The sequence below is a fragment of the Panthera leo genome, chromosome B4 (genome assembly GCF_018350215.1).
Source record: "Panthera leo isolate Ple1 chromosome B4, P.leo_Ple1_pat1.1, whole genome shotgun sequence".
Lineage (NCBI taxonomy): Eukaryota > Metazoa > Chordata > Mammalia > Carnivora > Felidae > Panthera > Panthera leo.
The window spans coordinates 53,608,941-53,627,511 of NC_056685.1; the positions used below are offsets into that span (position 1 = coordinate 53,608,941).

The 18,571-nt window shown below is 34.6% G+C and overlaps 1 protein-coding gene across 1 annotated transcript in view; it reads right to left on the reverse strand.

Moving 5' to 3' along the window:
- The window catches only part of SLCO1A2 (solute carrier organic anion transporter family member 1A2), a 55,730-nt gene extending 37,618 nt beyond the window's left edge, over window positions 1-18,112 (reverse strand). The window contains exons 1-6 of the mRNA XM_042948444.1: window positions 18,024-18,112; window positions 17,567-17,686; window positions 12,490-12,631; window positions 7,444-7,576; window positions 3,804-3,910; window positions 1,622-1,768 (exon numbers count right to left, since the gene is read on the reverse strand). Of these exons, the coding sequence (XP_042804378.1) occupies window positions 1,622-1,768; window positions 3,804-3,910; window positions 7,444-7,576; window positions 12,490-12,631; window positions 17,567-17,626 (589 nt within the window). The 5' untranslated portion in view covers window positions 17,627-17,686; window positions 18,024-18,112. The remainder of the gene's footprint in view (window positions 1-1,621; window positions 1,769-3,803; window positions 3,911-7,443; window positions 7,577-12,489; window positions 12,632-17,566; window positions 17,687-18,023) is intronic.
- Between the last annotated feature and the right edge of the window lie 459 nt (window positions 18,113-18,571).

Here is an 18,571-nt window from a genome sequence, read left to right on the forward strand (position 1 = left end):
AGTCGGACAGTAGCCAACTGAGCCACCCAAGTGCCCCTGCTTTTTCTTCTTTATGTTCTACTCACTAACTAAAAGTTTTCTCTAGTATTTTAATGTAGGATTTCTCACTATATATATGGCTTCCTTTGGAAAACTCATTTCTCCCTCTTAATTTATTTTCTCTATATATGATTCTCAAAATTCATTTCTAGATTTTATGTTCTCTTCTAAACTTCAGAGCCATACATGGAAGTATTTTCCTCAATTGTATAGCTAACTGATTTATAGTTATTTAATTACATGCACACACACATTTATTTATTTAATTTTTAAGTCTATTTAAAAAAATTAACTACACAGAGATATTTATCAAATTCGATTGATTTATAATTATGTAGCGATTTATATACTAAACCTCATATGGACTGTCTTATTGACCTTAGAACATATAGACATTATCACAGTTATTTCTATATAATATACATCCTAGTATTTATTGAATAAAGAAATACATATAAAAAGGTATTCATTAATTTATTACAGGCAAGCATTTGTATTCTTTCAAGATAAGTATGTGAAGGGATTTGAAAGTACCAAAAAGAAAAACATTGAAAAAAGTTATTGCAAAATCAGTGCATCAAAAAGTGCCAAAGGTTCGTTGGGGTAAAGGATCTGTAAATATTTTGATCTTTTCCAATTATGTGTAGCTCTGTTCCTGTCTTCTTTGACCTTCTTTGACATTGCCAGTTCTTAAAAGATATGTCTACAGTAATGGCAAAATTGTTTCTGTACTAAAAGTTATGCTTTTATGCTAACAACAGATGGAATAACTAAAAAATATAAATAAGTTATTCATAATAAATGAAGACTATTTAGGAGATTGGAAGACAACCTAAGAGGGTAGATCTTAAATTGATTATTGTCGGAGATGACACTGATCAATTTTAGAAAAGAAAATTTTCAGAAACACAACCAAGAATATGAACCAGAGATTTGTGAAGAATCTGAAAAATCTGACTAGCATGGAGAGACTGTGATGAAGAGAAACTATACAAAAAACTAAATAAACTAGAGTACAGAGCTGTAATAAGTGGAGAGATCAGAGATAGTAAATAAAAAGCCAGTATGTTATATAAACTGGTAGAGAAGACATAATCAAAACAATGTTTGAGAAAATTGTACTGCAAAAACATTGATAAGAAATTGATATTAAAAATCCTAGCAATAAAATGACCAATGGAGATGTTATAATAATCTACAGATGGAGTAATGAAGACCTGAACAAAAAATAGAGGTAATGAAAATTGTAAGGGACATTTGAATAATAAGGGACATTTTAAAGAAAATATTGGTAAATCACTTAATATATTTGATGTAGAATGGTGCCAAAGAAATGGACGAATCAAAGAGAACTCCTGGGGCACTAGATTAGTAGTATTTTCAATAGAAAGAAGCAGAATTAGCAAAGTGGCTTATTTGGAATTAGCATGTAATTGCTCCATTCAGCAAACTTTCATTGATGGCCAGCTGTGCCGAGGTACTTTGCTCGTCATTCTGGAAATCACTGACTCCAAATAACTGATATCCACCCTTAAGAAACTAACTTTCCTGAAAGGAGGCTAAGGCAGATTTTCAAACTCACCAATATATAAAGGAGAGTTTTCAGATTTGGCAAAATCTTCTATGTAGGAAATACCCAAAGGCATGATGGGAGTTTCACCAATTCCACGTATAATATTGCCTACTAGTACATACATCCACATTAATGATTTAACTTCTTTCACACACTCTGTATTAAAAGAAAAAAGATACATTGTATTCATGGTTTGGTAGTAAAGTATTAGTAATACTTAATTCTAAATTTTTGTTAAACATTTCACAGTTCTTATGTGACATGGCATCTTCTCAATTACTTGTATTACTATGTCAGCAGTGAATCATTGGGCCATTCCAGTTGCATTTTCTGACAGTGTACTTAGGTATGGCAAATATAAATGGTATGTTGGAGCCAGTTACTACTAGGTTGGGAGAGATGAGTAGTATACACATCTCTCTTCAGTTTAGTATTTAGTGACAACATATTGGCAGTTTGATGGCAGTATTTGACGGAAATTGACAAACACTAAAAACCAGAACTATTTTTCCCTCCAAAGAAACAGTTTGCCACTAGCTACTAGACCCAGTTAGCTACTATGAGAGCTGTCCGATTTCTACACTAACTTTGGGAAGAGAAAATAAACCTACAAATATCTCTCCCTAGAGCTGATACTATATGATTTAAATAATAATCTCACTGAAGTTTTAATTCTCTACAGCTCTAACCACTTCACAAAAACTAAAAATATTTAACTGGTAGTAATCACATTTTCTCTATAGAACCTACTGTTTACTGTAACCGCCAAATAATCTTTTAACAAAGAAATCCACCCCAATCCTTGGAGCAGCACTGCTTAGTAGAATAATAACTATTAGGCCAAAGGTTATTGAAAGGGATGAAGATAAGCACGTCTGAAAACAGCCAATTCTTTTCTTTTCTTTTTTTTTTTTATTTTATTTTTATTTTTTTTTATTTTTTAATATATGAAATTTACTGTCAAATTGGTTTCCATACAACACCCAGTGCTCATCCCAAAAGGTGCCCTCCTCAATACCCATCACCCACCCTGCCCTCCCTCCCACCCCCCATCAACCCTCAGTTTGTTCTCAGTTTTTAACAGTCTCTTATGCTTCAGCCAATTCTTTTCTAAGCCAAAATAGCTACCAAGCCAGGAGGACACTCTGTAGGGTCATGTTCAGGAACGTGAATGACAACTTATTTTCATCTTCTATAATCTGGCTGGGCACCCAAAGATGTGAGGGTCCTGAGCACAGCTGGGCCTGGAAATATCTATCTATATATCTATCTATATGTCTATCTCTCAGTCATTCCTAGTCCAGAAAATCATAATGTCAATTTCTGGGTATTCATAATTTTTTTCTGTGGTGAGAATAGCAAGTTGTATCTAGAGGTCATAGTCAAACTCTAGGCCTACCACAGGGCAAAATACAAAATATCTGGTGATCAAAGAATTTTTATTTATCCACTACAATGCATATTTAAAGAAAAAAATAGAAAATAGGACCTAGTCAGTCTTTGGCAAAAGAAGAGTATATAGGCCACTCTTGATGTCACTGTTTTGGTTTTGTTTGTTTGTTTGTCTCTTAGCATATGAAGGAGCAGAAGCTGGCATGTTGGTGCCTGGGATTGAAGGAAGCCAGAAGAAGCACCACTATTGTGTCAGACTGTAAAGTAGTATCTCTGGTAGGGAGGAAGAAGTAGGGCAGAAAGACAAGTTCCTAGTTCAGCAGAAAGAGAATAGAGTAAATCAGAGTTAGAGCATACTTGCTTCCTTTCTGTGCTATAGAAGATCAGTGATATAACACAAATCTTTTTGTTTCTATCTCTATTATTCATTTACAAATCATCAGCATAAATCCATCTTTCTAACGTGTTTTCCTCTGTGGAATTAACTCTAAGTGGTCCTCGAACGGATGTCTTCGGCTTATTTTTAAATAACCATTTCAAAGAATAGATAAGGCATTGTTATTAAATATATTCAAATATAAGAGGAATAACATTTTATAATGTTATTGGATGGATATAAGCCAATGGATATAAGCCATTCCTAATCCCCTCCACGATCTCCTCCAAAATCCCTGAAAAAAATATGTTTTGTTCATTTACTTGCTTACTTAACCAAACTTAATAACATTCAAAGCCCCCCAGCAGAAAGTGTCCAGTTACAAATTCACTGAACAGAAAGCAATACAATGAAGTGGACAACCTGATGGATCTTCTGTTGGTCTGATAATCTGGGTTCCATTTTCCATACACAAGAAACTGTTTGAGGACAAATTGCCTGAAACTGAAACTGTAGATTCATATTCATATCTGTATGAACACAGGGAAAACATGTTGATGTTAAGGAGCCAACGATGACAATGTGAGCATTGTGCAGATTATTAACTCCTGCTTCACTTAAGACACAACATCCAAATCCAGAAAAGAAAGTATCTTTTTGTCTTTGCCACCTAATCATCATAAATTAATATTATTGAAAAGAACTTGCCACTCACTCTCAATGTACAATCCCTTGATAGCTAGTTTGCAATTATCTGTATGTGGATGATCTACCTTCCAAATCATCTGACATCGACCTTTGGTGGTTTTTAGGTGATCATTTCCTGGAACTAATTACTGTGTGATAAGAAACAAGAACCAAGAAAAATAATAGACTCAACAAAGCATAATTAAGAAGATAAAGGCTTCGGGGAGAGAAAAAACAGCACAATAAAGCAGTTCTCTAACTTTGGATTCTCTAAGGTTTCCTAATAAGAAATATACTCTCACTTTCTGAGAATCCAAACAATAATTCCTTCACCTGTTCATTAACCCTCTAAAAGAAACAAAGCATTTACCCATCATGAGAAACCATAGAAGAATCTTAAACACTGTGACAGCACAATTTAATGACTTTTTCTCTTCTCATGAAAACAAAAGTGTTAATAAACTGTGACCATTTATCTTAGGCATATTACCAGAAGATCCACATGCCCTTTCTCAGAAAGTAAATTATATGCTGCAACAATGGAGGAAATATGTCCAGCTAAGTCTCTCTTTGTTAGAAATTACACTGGATTGGTTTCTATATTTCTATTAGATAAGAGAAAGCCAAAAGAAAACTTGCCTTTCTGAGTTTCAAATGAGCTCAAGAGTGTTATACTTGGATGTCACCAAGAGTCCTAATATGTTACAGAACATAATAAAAATGTTTAAAATACCTTCCCCTTAGAAACACTGCCCAGTCATACCCATAGAGTTTGGCTGTGAACTGTGGACTAAGGCTTCTGTTTCCACACCCATGGTACCATGAGACATGGAAGCTTCAGACAAAATAAATAATACCTTTGGCAGAGTATAGAAAGAAATGACAAAATTGCTGAATATTACTCAACATTGTCTTGAACAGGATAGGATATGATAGGAAATAAAAGAACAGTAGATATTCTTTGTCTTGATGCCTCTGATCCCTTCAGAAATATCTGAGAGCTAAAATATCTTTTTCATTTAGATTATTGAGTTAAAACCCAATAACACATCACATGTCCGCTCATTCCCAAAACATCAGCAAAATGGCAGTAACTGGATTTTAAAATAGAAAAGGAAAAGACATAATGCCATGAGGATAAAGAAAAGGGAACATCTGACAAGAAGAGAGAGTTTAATAGGATTTTGAAAATGGAAAAGTAGATAAATGAATGATCACTGAATTAGTAGATATGAGAAACATAAAACTGAGTAATTGCCTGTACGAGAGCAACTGAACACATGCCACACATCCCTGGAAAGCTTCAGTCAAGAGAGAAGATACTTCTAAAGGTGAGAGGATGCATGGTCCAAAAAGGGGATTGCTTTCAAGTATGTATAAGGAGCAGTTAAGCCTTTTTAGACATCCTCTGTCATTTCAACTGAATATGGCTTTTGACTCTAGAGTCTGAATAAACACACTGAGGATAGGGAGGATATACTAAAAACTGGGGATATTAGGTTTAAAAAATCCATATACTGAAAAGTGAGATTTCCACTCCCATGTGCTGGTAACCAAGCTTCTACCTCCCGGAAAACAGATTGGAGAATCCCTGCCTAAGATAGTTTATGGGCAGTTATGAGTCACTTAATACACAGCCAGGCCATGTACAATCACCCTACAAAGAAATTTTCCATTAATTAAGTCTTACACACATACACAGAAGTTCCAGGTAGCTTGTGTTATTCCTCTCTCTTAAATATGTATAGATAACCAAGAACCACCAGATATATGAGGAAAGCCTATAATAGTAAAGACAGAGACAAATAAAAATTATACACTCAGAGAAGACAGAGACAAAGAAGATAGATGAACAAATTTAGTTGGAAAAAGACATCATATTCTTGAAAGAAGAACAAAATATTCCTTCAAAAGATACAAAGAACAAAAGAGTCCTTGGGAATTAAAAATAGGATAGCAAAAGTTAGAAATTAATTCAGTGCTTTAGAAGATAAAGTTAAAGAAATCTCCCAAAAAGTAACAAAAAGACAAGAAGATATAAAATTGGAGAAAATGATGAGAAATATATAACAGGATATGCAGAATTCAAGCAGTAGAAGTTCTAGAAAGAGAAAATGGGGAGGGGACATATTATCAAAGAAACAATACAAATTCTCCAAATGCCCAGATTGAATACACCTAGCATGATGGAGGAAAAGGATTTATACTAAGACAATTATCATGAATCCAGACTCTGTAGCTTAAAAGAAAATCCCAATAGCTCCCAGAGAAAAGGAACTGGTCATGGGGATTAGAGTGGCACAAGATTCTCAACAGTACTACTGTAAACTAGAAAACATTGGAACAATGTCTTCAAAATCCGTAGGAAAATATTTCCAACCTAGAATTTTATATCAGCCAGAATATTAATCAGGTGTGAGAGTAGAATTCCAAATGTTCAAGGTCTTAAAATTTTTATGTCTCTTACACATTTTCTCAGGAACCTATTAGATTATGTTTTCCAAAAAAAAGGAGTGAGTAAAAAAGTAGAAGATATGATATCCAGGATCTAAGTTAACTGAATACAGGAAAGAAGCAAAGCAAATTCCCAAGGATAATGGTGAGGAAAAATTTCAAGGAAGGAGCCATGCACCAAGCCTAAGGAGATTCCAGTTCAGACTGAAAATGGAGAATTGGTGACATAGAGGTATCTCTAAGGCAAAAATGAAAACTTGTGATATGTATGAGTATTTTGAGATGTTGCCCTGCCAGTGGAGAGTTTGCTGATGATTAGTGAGAGATAAAAAGAAAATGAATCAAATAAAAAAGGAGCAATTATGAAGTCCAATAAAAATGAAAAATATTAAAAGAAAATAATAGCATGGTTCAGTGGTGAAAGATACTTACATAATCGTCCACATGGAAATAGTGAATATAATTTTATAGTAAGATATCAAAATATATGACATAACATGAAAGTATTAAAAACTAAAAGGTTAAATATTTACTTAGAACTATGGAGGCAAATTGAAGAAGAAAGAACTAAAAGAATTGCAAGTAACTTCTCTTCAAAACTAGTAATATGGACAATGGTGAAGGGGCAGGGGACAACTCTTTGTGCAATATGATAATTTTGCCTGGTCCTAAAAATCATTTCATCAGACTTCACTCCATAAAATCCCAAATCTCTATTTCATATATGGAAAAATATGACTATATAAATGAAGTGAGGCAGCCAAGAGCACAGTGGACCAGTGGAATGGAATCTGCATCTTCCAGTTCCCATTGCAGTGTTCTGTGCTTTTAGGAAACTTTACTCCTAGAAAGGAAATTTCAAGTTTCATTCCATACAGTCCAAAGTTGAATCTATGAAATAATCAGAAACTTGAGTACTTACCGCTCCATGAGGAAATGAGGTAGAGACTGTAAGAAACACCCTAGACCCATAACCACACATCCAACACCAATCAGTATAGGTCTATGTAATTTGGTTCCAAAATAACTCACAAAGATAATCAACAAAAGATTTCCTAGGAGAAAATTGATATTGAAATGAATATTTCAATTAAGCATGAACAATATCTTATCTTCATTCAATCATTTACTATCTAGCATTTCTTTTTTTTTTTTTTATTTTTTAATATATGAAATTTACTGTCAAATTGGTTTCCATACAACACCCAGTGCTCATCCCAAAAGGTGCCCTCCTCAATACCCATCACCCACCCTGCCCTCCCTCCCACCCCCCATCAACCCTCAGTTTGTTCTCAGTTTTTTAACAGTCTCTAATGCTTTGGCTCTCTCCCACTCTAACCTCTTTTTTTTTTTTTTTTTTTTTTTCCTTCCCCTCCCCCATGGGTTTCTGTTATGTTTCTCAGGATCCACATAAGAGTGAAACCATATGGTATCTGTCTTTCTCTGTATGGCTTATTTCACTTAGCATCACACTCTCCAGTTCCATCCATGTTGCTACAAAAGGCCATATTTCATTTTTTCTCATTGCCACGTAGTATTCCATTGTGTATATAAACCACAGTTTCTTTATCCATTCATCAGTTGATGGACATTTAGGCTCTTTCCATAATTTGGCTATTGTTGAGAGTGCCGCTATAAACATTGGGGTACAGGTGCCCCTATCTAGCATTTCTTTTATAAAACCTATTCCAAATACTAGAACTGGTACTAGGGATGCATGAAACAATAAATGAATAAGACACAATTCTTGCCTTGAAGAAGGACTCTGTTTTACAATGTCAACAAATACACAAACAGGTATCTGTGGAACCCCAACGGTTAAAGAGAACAGCAGAAGAGAAGTGAGTAGAAGGGATTGAAGGATAGTTCTGAGAGATGTTAAAGACTTTGTGTGTTATTATCTAGTCTTAGATGTGTCACCTCTGGTCTTTCCCTCCATTCCTGCTCCAGAGAATATTATAATGTTTTCCTATGTCGGAAAAGAGAAGCAAAAGTCAAATTCAGATATATATATATATATATATATAATGTTTTATAACTCATTGTTTAGATATAACTTTGTATTGGTCAATATAATCAAGCCAGAGATCTATGTTTGTTTTTCTCTCCTTAGAAGTAAAAAAGAGTAGATACCCACTTCTCCACTGAGTTTTAGAAATAACACTTGCTTTGAGGAGTAAATAATTCAGTGAAAAATTTATCCACATGTCTTAGAATGAATTTTAAGGATAAAGAAACTAATTGGGGAGGCCTCATTATGATGAACAGGTCCTTGATAAGTATGGTGTAAAGGGTCAAAAGAACCAAACACATGAGGAAGTTCTCATATCATACATCTTAAATTCAGTAATCAATATTTTCCCTGATCTTATTATGCATAAGGAAAACCTCTATGATGAGCTCAAGAATTATAAAAGTTTTAAAAACTTTCCCTCAATTTGTTAATACTTTTCTATGTAGTAATGTATATTTTGAAAACTTTTCTTTCCATATCTGTTTCTCTCTAGTCTGCCTTGTAAGTAGAAGAGATGTCAGTGCCTACATTATTTTATATGTACAGTGCCTCACCAAGTACAACCACCTTGTCCTACCTAAGTCTCTAAAATTCCTATCATCAAAGCCATCCATGTTGACAGTATCATCTCTAGAAAGCCACAGTTTGAAATCCATATCCATTTTTGAAAGGAGAAGAAAGGAAGAGACTTCACTCCACATAAGGGTAAGCTGATATTTCAAATTGCATTTCTCTGTCAATAAAATAATTACCATGAGAGGGAATAGGAAAGGACAGACAAGATTTTGTCAAGGGTATGGAGAACGCTATCTATAAACATTACTGAGGAAAGGTAAGCAAAGTAATACATTTATTGGCATCTGTAAATTACCTCTCCTTTTCTCTTCAGCGATTATTTCAGATCTGCATCATTGCTCTCAAGCCACCTATCACCACTCACTTTCCATAGTTAATACTTTCTACTTTGTCAAGAAATTTGGGGCAGTCCAGTTCCCAGGTTATGGCCTTACCACTTTCCTTCTGTTTCAGAGGTTGTGGTGCCCCTCCTACCATCCACAGACTAACACACAACCTGGGCACTTCCATTCCCTCCAACAAGTTACTCCACTCATTATAATCTCTCTTGTATATGTTAAGTGTCTCCCTCTCTGATGCATTTTAATTACAGATGTTCTCTAGTTTCTCTCCAAATTGATGCAGATTCCACTTCTTTCCCTCTTGTTCTTTCCCAAAGTCACTGCTCTCTCTCTTCCTCCTAGCTTGTGTATCCACTATTCAGCTAAACATGCCCTGGCAAAGATCATCAATTATCTCATCAAACCCAGGGAATATTTTTCTATCCTTATCTAATGGGATATCTTTTAATGCTTTTGAGACCGTTGAGAAATGTTTATTTTGGGAACTTGTACTCCCTTGGTATCTATACGTTCTCTCCTGTTTCCCCTCTTAATTCTCTATTTCTTCTCTTAACACTTTCGTGGGTTACTTTCTTCCACCTGTTCATGAAATATTGGTGTACCTCAAGGATGCACTCTGCCCATGGTATTTGTCACCATATACCCTCTTCTTAAATAGCCTCATCTGTTCTCTAGTTTTAACAACTACCTGTTTACTCACTAATCAGTTCCTCCAGCTCAGACAGTTCCTCCAATGCTTCCAACTCCTATAACTGCAACATGGACATCACTACTCAAAATCTCACTGCTACTACCACAATTTTCCTAAACAGAACTCACCATCATTCCCATAGCCACTACCACAATCTTGTCCCCCTTCCCCATTATACACTCTACTACCCAAGCTGTAAATCTGGGGATGCCTACTTTTCTCATCCACCACATCCAATCTGTCACTAAGTTCTCAGGAATTTAACTCCTAAATATTTCTTAGGTCACTCTCTTCTTTCTATTCCTACCAGTATGATCCGTGACTCAGATCCAGATAGCTCTCTCTTGTGCTTTTGCCATGCTAGAATCCTCTCTGGCTGGCTGGCCACCTTCAAATCTATCTCCAACACAGCCACAAGCATGGCCCTGCTAGAAAGCAAATTTGACCTTTGTTTTAATTTTTTTTTAATATTTTATTTATATTAGAGAGAGAGAGCTCGAGTAGGAGTGGAGGAGGGAGGGGGGTGGAGAGGACAGAAGATCTGAAGCAAGTTCTGTGCTGATAGCAGCAAGTCCAATGTGGGGCTCAAACTCACAAACTGCAAGATCATGAATTGAGCCCAAATCAGAGGCTCAACTAGGTGAGCCATCCAGGCACCCCATCTGACCTTTGTTTTAAATAGGCCCGCCTAACCTGCCATATATAAACAAACACCCATGGAGTCCATGGATAGAAATCAGGGGTTCTATGATCTTGAGTGAGAAAAAAAAATGCGTCTTTATTTTCACTAACTTATAATTAAAGTTATATTAGCATTTTCTTTGATAGTGAGAGTAGACGCAAACTATGGTAGCCTTAACAGTACCTATGATTTTGTCACAGATTGTCACCAATAAAAGTTATAGATATTGGCATATGACATTACATTGTTGTAAATACCTCAAAATATTGACACTACTCATTACTTCAAAATTAGGGTAGATATTGTATTTAGTGTGTTGGCAAGCACAAATATTATTATATGGCAGGTTGTTTTAATATTTTGGTAACTTTATTCAAATAAAACTGGGTTTCTTTTTACCTTTTTTTCCCTTTTTACTGTTATAGTTTTTATTTCATGCAAGTGCCGTAATTAGCACAGAAGACCAACCATATTCCATTTCTCACCCCTGCCCATTTCTCCAGACTCATATCTTAATAATTCCCACATAAGCTTTGTGAGTCAACAATATTGGGCTGAATGTTACTCCCCACACAAATTACTACTCTGACTCACCCTTATGCTTCTTTTTCTATTGGAATTCCCTTCACGCTCATCTAACCCTGTTTCTTCACCTAGACAACTTTTTACTCATCTGTCAAGATCTTCCCTCAGTAAGGCTATGTCCCTGCTGTATGTTTCTATAGGACCTTGCATCTATCTATGTCACCAAATGTACTGCATTCAATTAAAATTATTATTGTGTCTCTATGCCCTCCATTTGACTGTGAGCACAGTCTAGGCAGGGCTATATAAAGAGTTGTATCTAACTCCATCACCAGGATCCAGCACACAGGTGGTGCCGAGTTTAGTTTCAGGGAGTTAAGTGCTAGAATATACAATCAAGCATCACCTGTTTCAGTTTTGCCTCCCCTCAATCCTGATTTTTCTTCCGGATATTAAGTATATTGAAAGCAAAATTCACCTTGGAGGAAATAGAAGTCACTCTAAAACTGTAAAAGAATGGCATTCGTATTTCTATGTAGCTTTGTTTACAAGAGAAATCTTTCTCTTCCTCAGTCCTCCCCTATGTTCACATCTTCCCAGTCCTCCACAAAATTCAGAGAGTAAGAACAGACTTTATCCCTTCCTAGAGTCTGTTTCTGAAATAAATTCAGGGAGATGCGAAAAACAGTTTCTTCTTCCTTCTGCACTCAGAAGAATTGTTAACCTCCTAGAAACAGCAGGAAAATAAAAATATTCATGTTTCCTTTGGAAAACAGATTCTTTTGTTTTCCATGACATATGTCTTCTAAATAGGAAGATAGAGCTTTTAAGAATTCTCAAATGATAGATTAAATTTAAAAAATTTAAATACTCTGCTACTTATCCTAGCTAGCTAAAAAACTATTAGAATAAAAAGTCCAGTGGTGGGATATGTGGCAATACTTAGGTGTTATTTGGGAGATAATATTTAAATGAATTGTCTCTAAGCATAATCCAAAGTTAGCAAGGCTATTCATCCATTTTGGAAAACATATTATTCAGTCAAATTAGATGGCCTAAAATTGCAAATGAGGAGAATAAAATTCAGGCTAGCTTTATAGATAAAATATAAAAAGGAGTAATACAAAAATAATTCATACCAATCTCAAAGCTCCCGTTAATAAATCCAACTAGAGATGTAGGAATGTTGAATTGTCTCTCTATTTGTGTGAGCATGGAATTCATATAAGATCCAGATAGTGTTTTGGATACAAATGCACATGTTATTGCCAACAGAAACATCTAGGGAGAAAAGAATATAAGAAAACATAGAAAAATTATTTTTAAATTGTATATTTTCCATTTGTTGACAAAATTTCTTCTAACACAAGACTGATCATCTCCAACATAAGTAACCCTTAAATTTGCAAGAAACTTTTAATGCAGTCTTTTCATCTGGTCTTTCATGCCATGTTGTCTCTGAAAACTCAGAGTAGGACTGATTAGTAATATTGAATTTTGTGGGTATTTGTAGCCTCATTATTTTATAGGTACCTCTTCTACATATGCAGAAACAGTCATTATAAATAAGAGATAGCTTTTAAATAGATCTTCAACACTACACTGCCATCTGTAGTACAAGAAATACATATATGATAAAAAAGGAACACAGCATTACACAAAGACATTATTTCTGTAGCAAATTTGTTCAAGGTGTCTCCAAAGTAATATGCAAATTATGCAACATTAGATTGCTGCTCACTACCAGTTTATTTATTTAAAACAATATTATATATATTATAATAAAATATATTATAAAGTAATTATAAACCGTTATAAAAATGTTTCTAAATGGAACAGGTATTTGCTATAAGAAACAAGTATGAATGCAATAAATTTCTATTTATTGAATCACATTTCCTACTTACTGATACAGTTTTAGAGGACAGTCAGGTTGATGTGATCCATAACAAAAACCAAGGGCAACTTAACAAACAGAACCATTGTGATCACCAAAAACTAGTATGGTTTTACTGAAAATGTGGAAAAGTCACAATTTTGACAGATTTATTAAATTAGGAAGAAGCAGACTTAGATTTTAGTAGAAGATTTGGCAAAGGAGTATTGTATACTGAGTGATAGCATAGTTAAGTAAATACACAATAGAGATAAATAGATTTAGGTCATCCTGAATGGTGGTTTTCCAACCCTAGGCCAAAGGACTTTTTCCTTGGTCTTACTTAAAGATGTTTCCTGATGAAACTTCCATCCTGGAGACCATTCAATCTACTCTCTAGCCAGCAGACTCAAATCTGTAAAATCCTCACCCCTTCATCTTCCAAATTCTCAATCTTAAACCAACCCCACAATTTATATTGCACCTTGTACATTCCCTTCACAGTTATTCACAATCTTTTCTATTTCTCAGTCTTCGAACCAGTCATGTGGTCTTCATGACCAGCAAATGATCTCAGCAACATCACCATCAAACTTTCCCCCATCACTGCCTCTCTAATTCCCTTCCTACCTTAGAAGGATAGGTGTCCCTTCTCCAGTACAATAAAATCCCTCTACCCATGCTTTTGAATCCATTCTTCCCATTTGAGATCTTGATTCATCAACTACTACTCTCTCCTCTATTTTCAACCTCACACTCTTTACCACCTCTCTACTAATTTATAAATGTATTTAAAATACTTCTGTCTTCATATATGTGTGTGTGTGTGTGTGTGTGTGTGTATGTGTGTGATATACGTGTATATATATATATATATATATATATATATATATATATATATATGGTATTTTTCCCTACCCCCTGATGGTTGCAATTCCAGCTACCAACAGGATGTTTGGAAGAACAGTCTAAGTTTATTGCCTAGACTGTTTAACTTTCCATTCACCCTTTACCTTCCTACTGTTTAGCCTCTCCTGAAGCTACTCCATTAAAGGTCAAAAACAACTTCCTGAGTTCCAAATTCAATAGATACATCTCAGTTCTCAGCTTTTCTGATGTCTCTGAGTCATTTGACTCCATTAATCTCTCTTTTCTTCCTGAGGTTCCCACCCTCCACCCCTTCCCCCCACACATACACCTATATGTCCACTTACCTGCTAGCATCTTTCTATTCAGTCTTCTCTTTGACCAGCTCATTCAGGATTTGTCTTGCACCCTCTACTCTGTGCTATCTGTGCTCTCCTTAGGAAATCTTATTTATCCCCATAGCTTTCCCTATCACCCAAATGCTGAAATCCCTCAAATGTACAAACAGTTTAGATGAGACAATTGTCAGCATTCCTTAGTTGCCTGTAGTCTTGTCCACACCTAAACTCCCTCCACCTGCCACCATAACTGGCATGTGATTTCACTTCTTAAAATGTTTTAATGACTTCTCAAAAACAAACATTTATACTTTTTTAGATGGCAAACCATGTTTCATCTATATGTCAGTAACATTCCTGCTGCTTATCCCTATACATAATGTTCTACTTAAAGTTTCTTTAATTCACCATGCCATTTTACATCTCAGTGTATTTTACAGGATGGTATTCCACTTGTAATACTTTTCTTCCTCTTGTGTATATGATAAATATATACTCAATTTTTAAAAGTCAACTCTATCATCATTTCTATCGTCAAGACTTCTTGTTCTGCTCCCCAAGTAGCCTTGACCACTCACTCTACCTTCTCATCCTGCTGTGTACTGCCTCTATTATAGCCCTTATCGCCGTGCACTTTATGTATGTACTTGGATGCCTCCTTCACTGTACTGTGAACAATTCAAATATGGGATACATATATTATTTATCTTTAGATCATTGGTGTCTAGGCACTTAATACAGGTTTGTTGAATTAATAACAGAATAAGTATTCAAAAACATCTTGAAGAAGTGGTCAGAGCTGAAAGTAAGCTGAATATAAGATGAAATGTAATAGAATTAAATACAACTGAGATGAATTGGCTGTACCAATTCATTTGGAGAAATCTGAATAGAAATTTATGTGGAAAAAGTCCTGAGAAATTTAAGTATAAAGCTCAATATGAACTAAACCATTATATGGCTATATCTCTGTTTATTCTTTTATAGTAAATGTCATTTGTAGAAACTGTCTCCACACTATAAATCTTTGCAGAGCACATTATTGAGAAAAAAAAATTCACATGGTTTTATATTTAATTTTAATTTTAAGTGTTTATTTCTGAAAAAGAGAGAGAGAGAGAGAGAAAGAGAGAGATCATGAGTGGGGGAGGGGCAGAGAGAGAGGGAGGCACAGAATCCCAAGCAGGCTCCAGGCTCTGAGCTGTTTGCACAGCGCCCGAGGTGGGTCTCGAACCCACAAACCACGAGATCATGACCTGAGCTGAAGCCGGACGCTTAACCGACAGAGCCACGTAGGTGCCCCTTCAGGTTTTATATTTAAAAGCAAGGTCTACCAAATAATGTACAAATCATATTTAGGGGTATAATTTATTTTATTTAATATTTTAAGAACAGACACTAGAAGAATCATGGCCCCAGTGTTCTTTCCTAAAACACCTAGATGGGTTACCTAAACTGTTTGGTTCTAGTCACAAAGTAAAAGCAATCAGTGGCTATTCTGACTCATGTCTAGTACGAAATAACCTCTATACTTGTGAAGCTAGTTCTACTAGCTGTTAACAGTAATGCCACAGAGTTTGAAGCAAACTTACTGAGGACAGTCCACTGATGTTTTTAAAGAATTTTGCTTAAAATTTACTACTATAAGGGCACAAGTTAAAAGTTTAGGAGCTACTGAGCTTTGAAAAATAATAAAAAATGAAGAGTATCCAGTTATCCTCAAGTTTAAATAAACCATGTGATTATCTACTGAAAAAAAAAAATTTTGCTTAACATGCATATTTTTAAGTTCAGAGAAGCCAAAAAAAAAAAAAATCTGGCTATTAAGCAGTTGCTTCCCAATTTACCTGATAAATTTGTCCTTGCAACATTTTACCATAATGTGAACATCAATATCTAATCTTGTCATACCCCTAAGTAAGCAAATATTACATTAAAACCTTTTTTTAAATAAATGACACTTGACTTTTATACACAAATGCTATTAATACTAATTTTTTACTTCCAAGTTTTTATTTAAATTCCAGTTAGTGAAAATATAGTACTATTAATAATAATAGCTAATATTTATAGAATGTATATAATATTCTAGTCATTTTCCAAGTATGTAAAAAGGAAAAAATCCTATGAAATAGGAGTTTTGTTATTACCTTTTTCAAATCAGAAAGATGAAGCAATCACAAAGAGCAACTTGTCCAAGGTCATATGGCAAGAAAGCAGTTGAACCTAAGCATGAACATGGGGAGCCTGAGCCTAGATCCTTATTTTTAACCATTCAGTTTTAGGATAAGGGCATGAGAATTGAGGGATAATTTAAGGGGAATTTTTTTTTTTGTAAGGGGATTTTTTAAATAAATAATTAATACAGCATTTCAGGCAAATGTAGCTTGCTAGATCTAAATCATCATTCTCCACTTTTATGCACATGTATAGATTTTCCCTACACATGTATGAAGAGAAAACAAACTTTGATAAGGAGAATATTGGTGACATTAGTCTAAAAACCACTTGCAGTCACTAGCTTTAGAATCAAGACAAATATCCAGATCCCTTGGTTTAAAACAAATTAAAATTTTCTTTGAAGGCAAATGGCTTTGAAGCTATACAAAAAGAATTTGTTCTGAAATGGTCAAGAGTACCAGAAACAGCTAACAAAATGGGCATTATTCTTGCAGACAATGGTTGATATGTTGCCAAAGCTTGAAGTAAATATTTGTTTTACTAGGTCATTGTGAATTAATCGTTACAAACAGACCAACAAAGCATTTCTGTACAATGAACCGTTTTCTAGGTGAGACCCCCACACTCCTCTGGACTAAAAACCCCAAAAGAGTGAACATTAAATTGGCCGTTTTATCCAGAAAATCAAATCCTATTGTAACATATTATCGCCTGAAAATTTTAAGAACTTGTCTTCCATTTAAGTTCCTCAAAATCATTTCTGATTAAATTACCTGAATCAGTAGCCCTGTTTAACCCTCAGTTATAAAACCAACTTAATTAAAGCAAGAAATTATCAATATATTAGGTAATGTGACATTAACATTAAAGCACTTCATGTGAGCAACTTTGCAAACTCTAAACTAAAAAAAAAAAAGTACACATACATATATCCATACACACAAAAGTCCATACCTTCATCTTGGAAAGACATCTTATTCTATGGGTTTTAATTCTTTTCTCATTTTCTGCCATGTTGTTCTTCTGAGTGTTCCAAATATTTATGTTTCAAAGCTTGAAATTTCTTAGTTCGTCCTTTTAAGAAGACAAAAATCTGTTAACTGGCAAAATCATAAGTCGTCATTCTTTTGAAGAAAATATAGAATCTGAGTAACAATCAGATTCTACTGTATTACAAAAATACCTTAGAAGCTTTTATTCAGATCCAGAAAATAATGATGTTAGAGAAGATTTAGTTGCTAATTTTCCACTGAGAAAGTTACATCAAATAACTTTAGTTAGTCTTTAGCTAGATTAAAGATATTATAATTTGCTATGGTCCCCTTGCAAAATAATGACCACGTGGTTAAAACAAAGGTTTTCATTTCTTTAGCCAAAACAAATAGAACCAAAGTGAGCTTTTTGGACTTACATGAAAATGCTGCTTTTAAGAACACAAAGACTTTGATTTGTGTTTGTGCTAAAAATCTGCTTCAGCAAGCCTACCAAGGCTCAAAAATCTCTATTTGGCCAGGCTCCCTCTTCAAGTTCTTTGCGTTCCAAGACTTCCCTGGAGTCTCAGGAAGGGAAACACTTTCTGGGGCACTGCTGATTCAAGGAAACCTGGGTAGATATGGAATTTTAATCATGGAAATAGTCTAAGTAAAAATAACAAATAATTCTGTGATCTGGAAAAGAATCCTACAGTTGCAAGTTAGAATGTGAGGTGTATAAGAAGACCAAATATATAAGTGGAGAGCGATATGCCTACATATGTAATAAATACAGATATATGTGTACTTGTATATAATACATAGGCACACATTTTTATATGTAAAACAAGAAGATGAGTTAAACTCTATTAAATTCTACTAACCCCTTCTCAAAGATTTTGTCTATTTGTGTCTTGAAACTAGGACAATAAATTTCATATTTAAAAAAAAAAAGAAAGAAACTAGGGCATTATTTTGCCCCAAAACT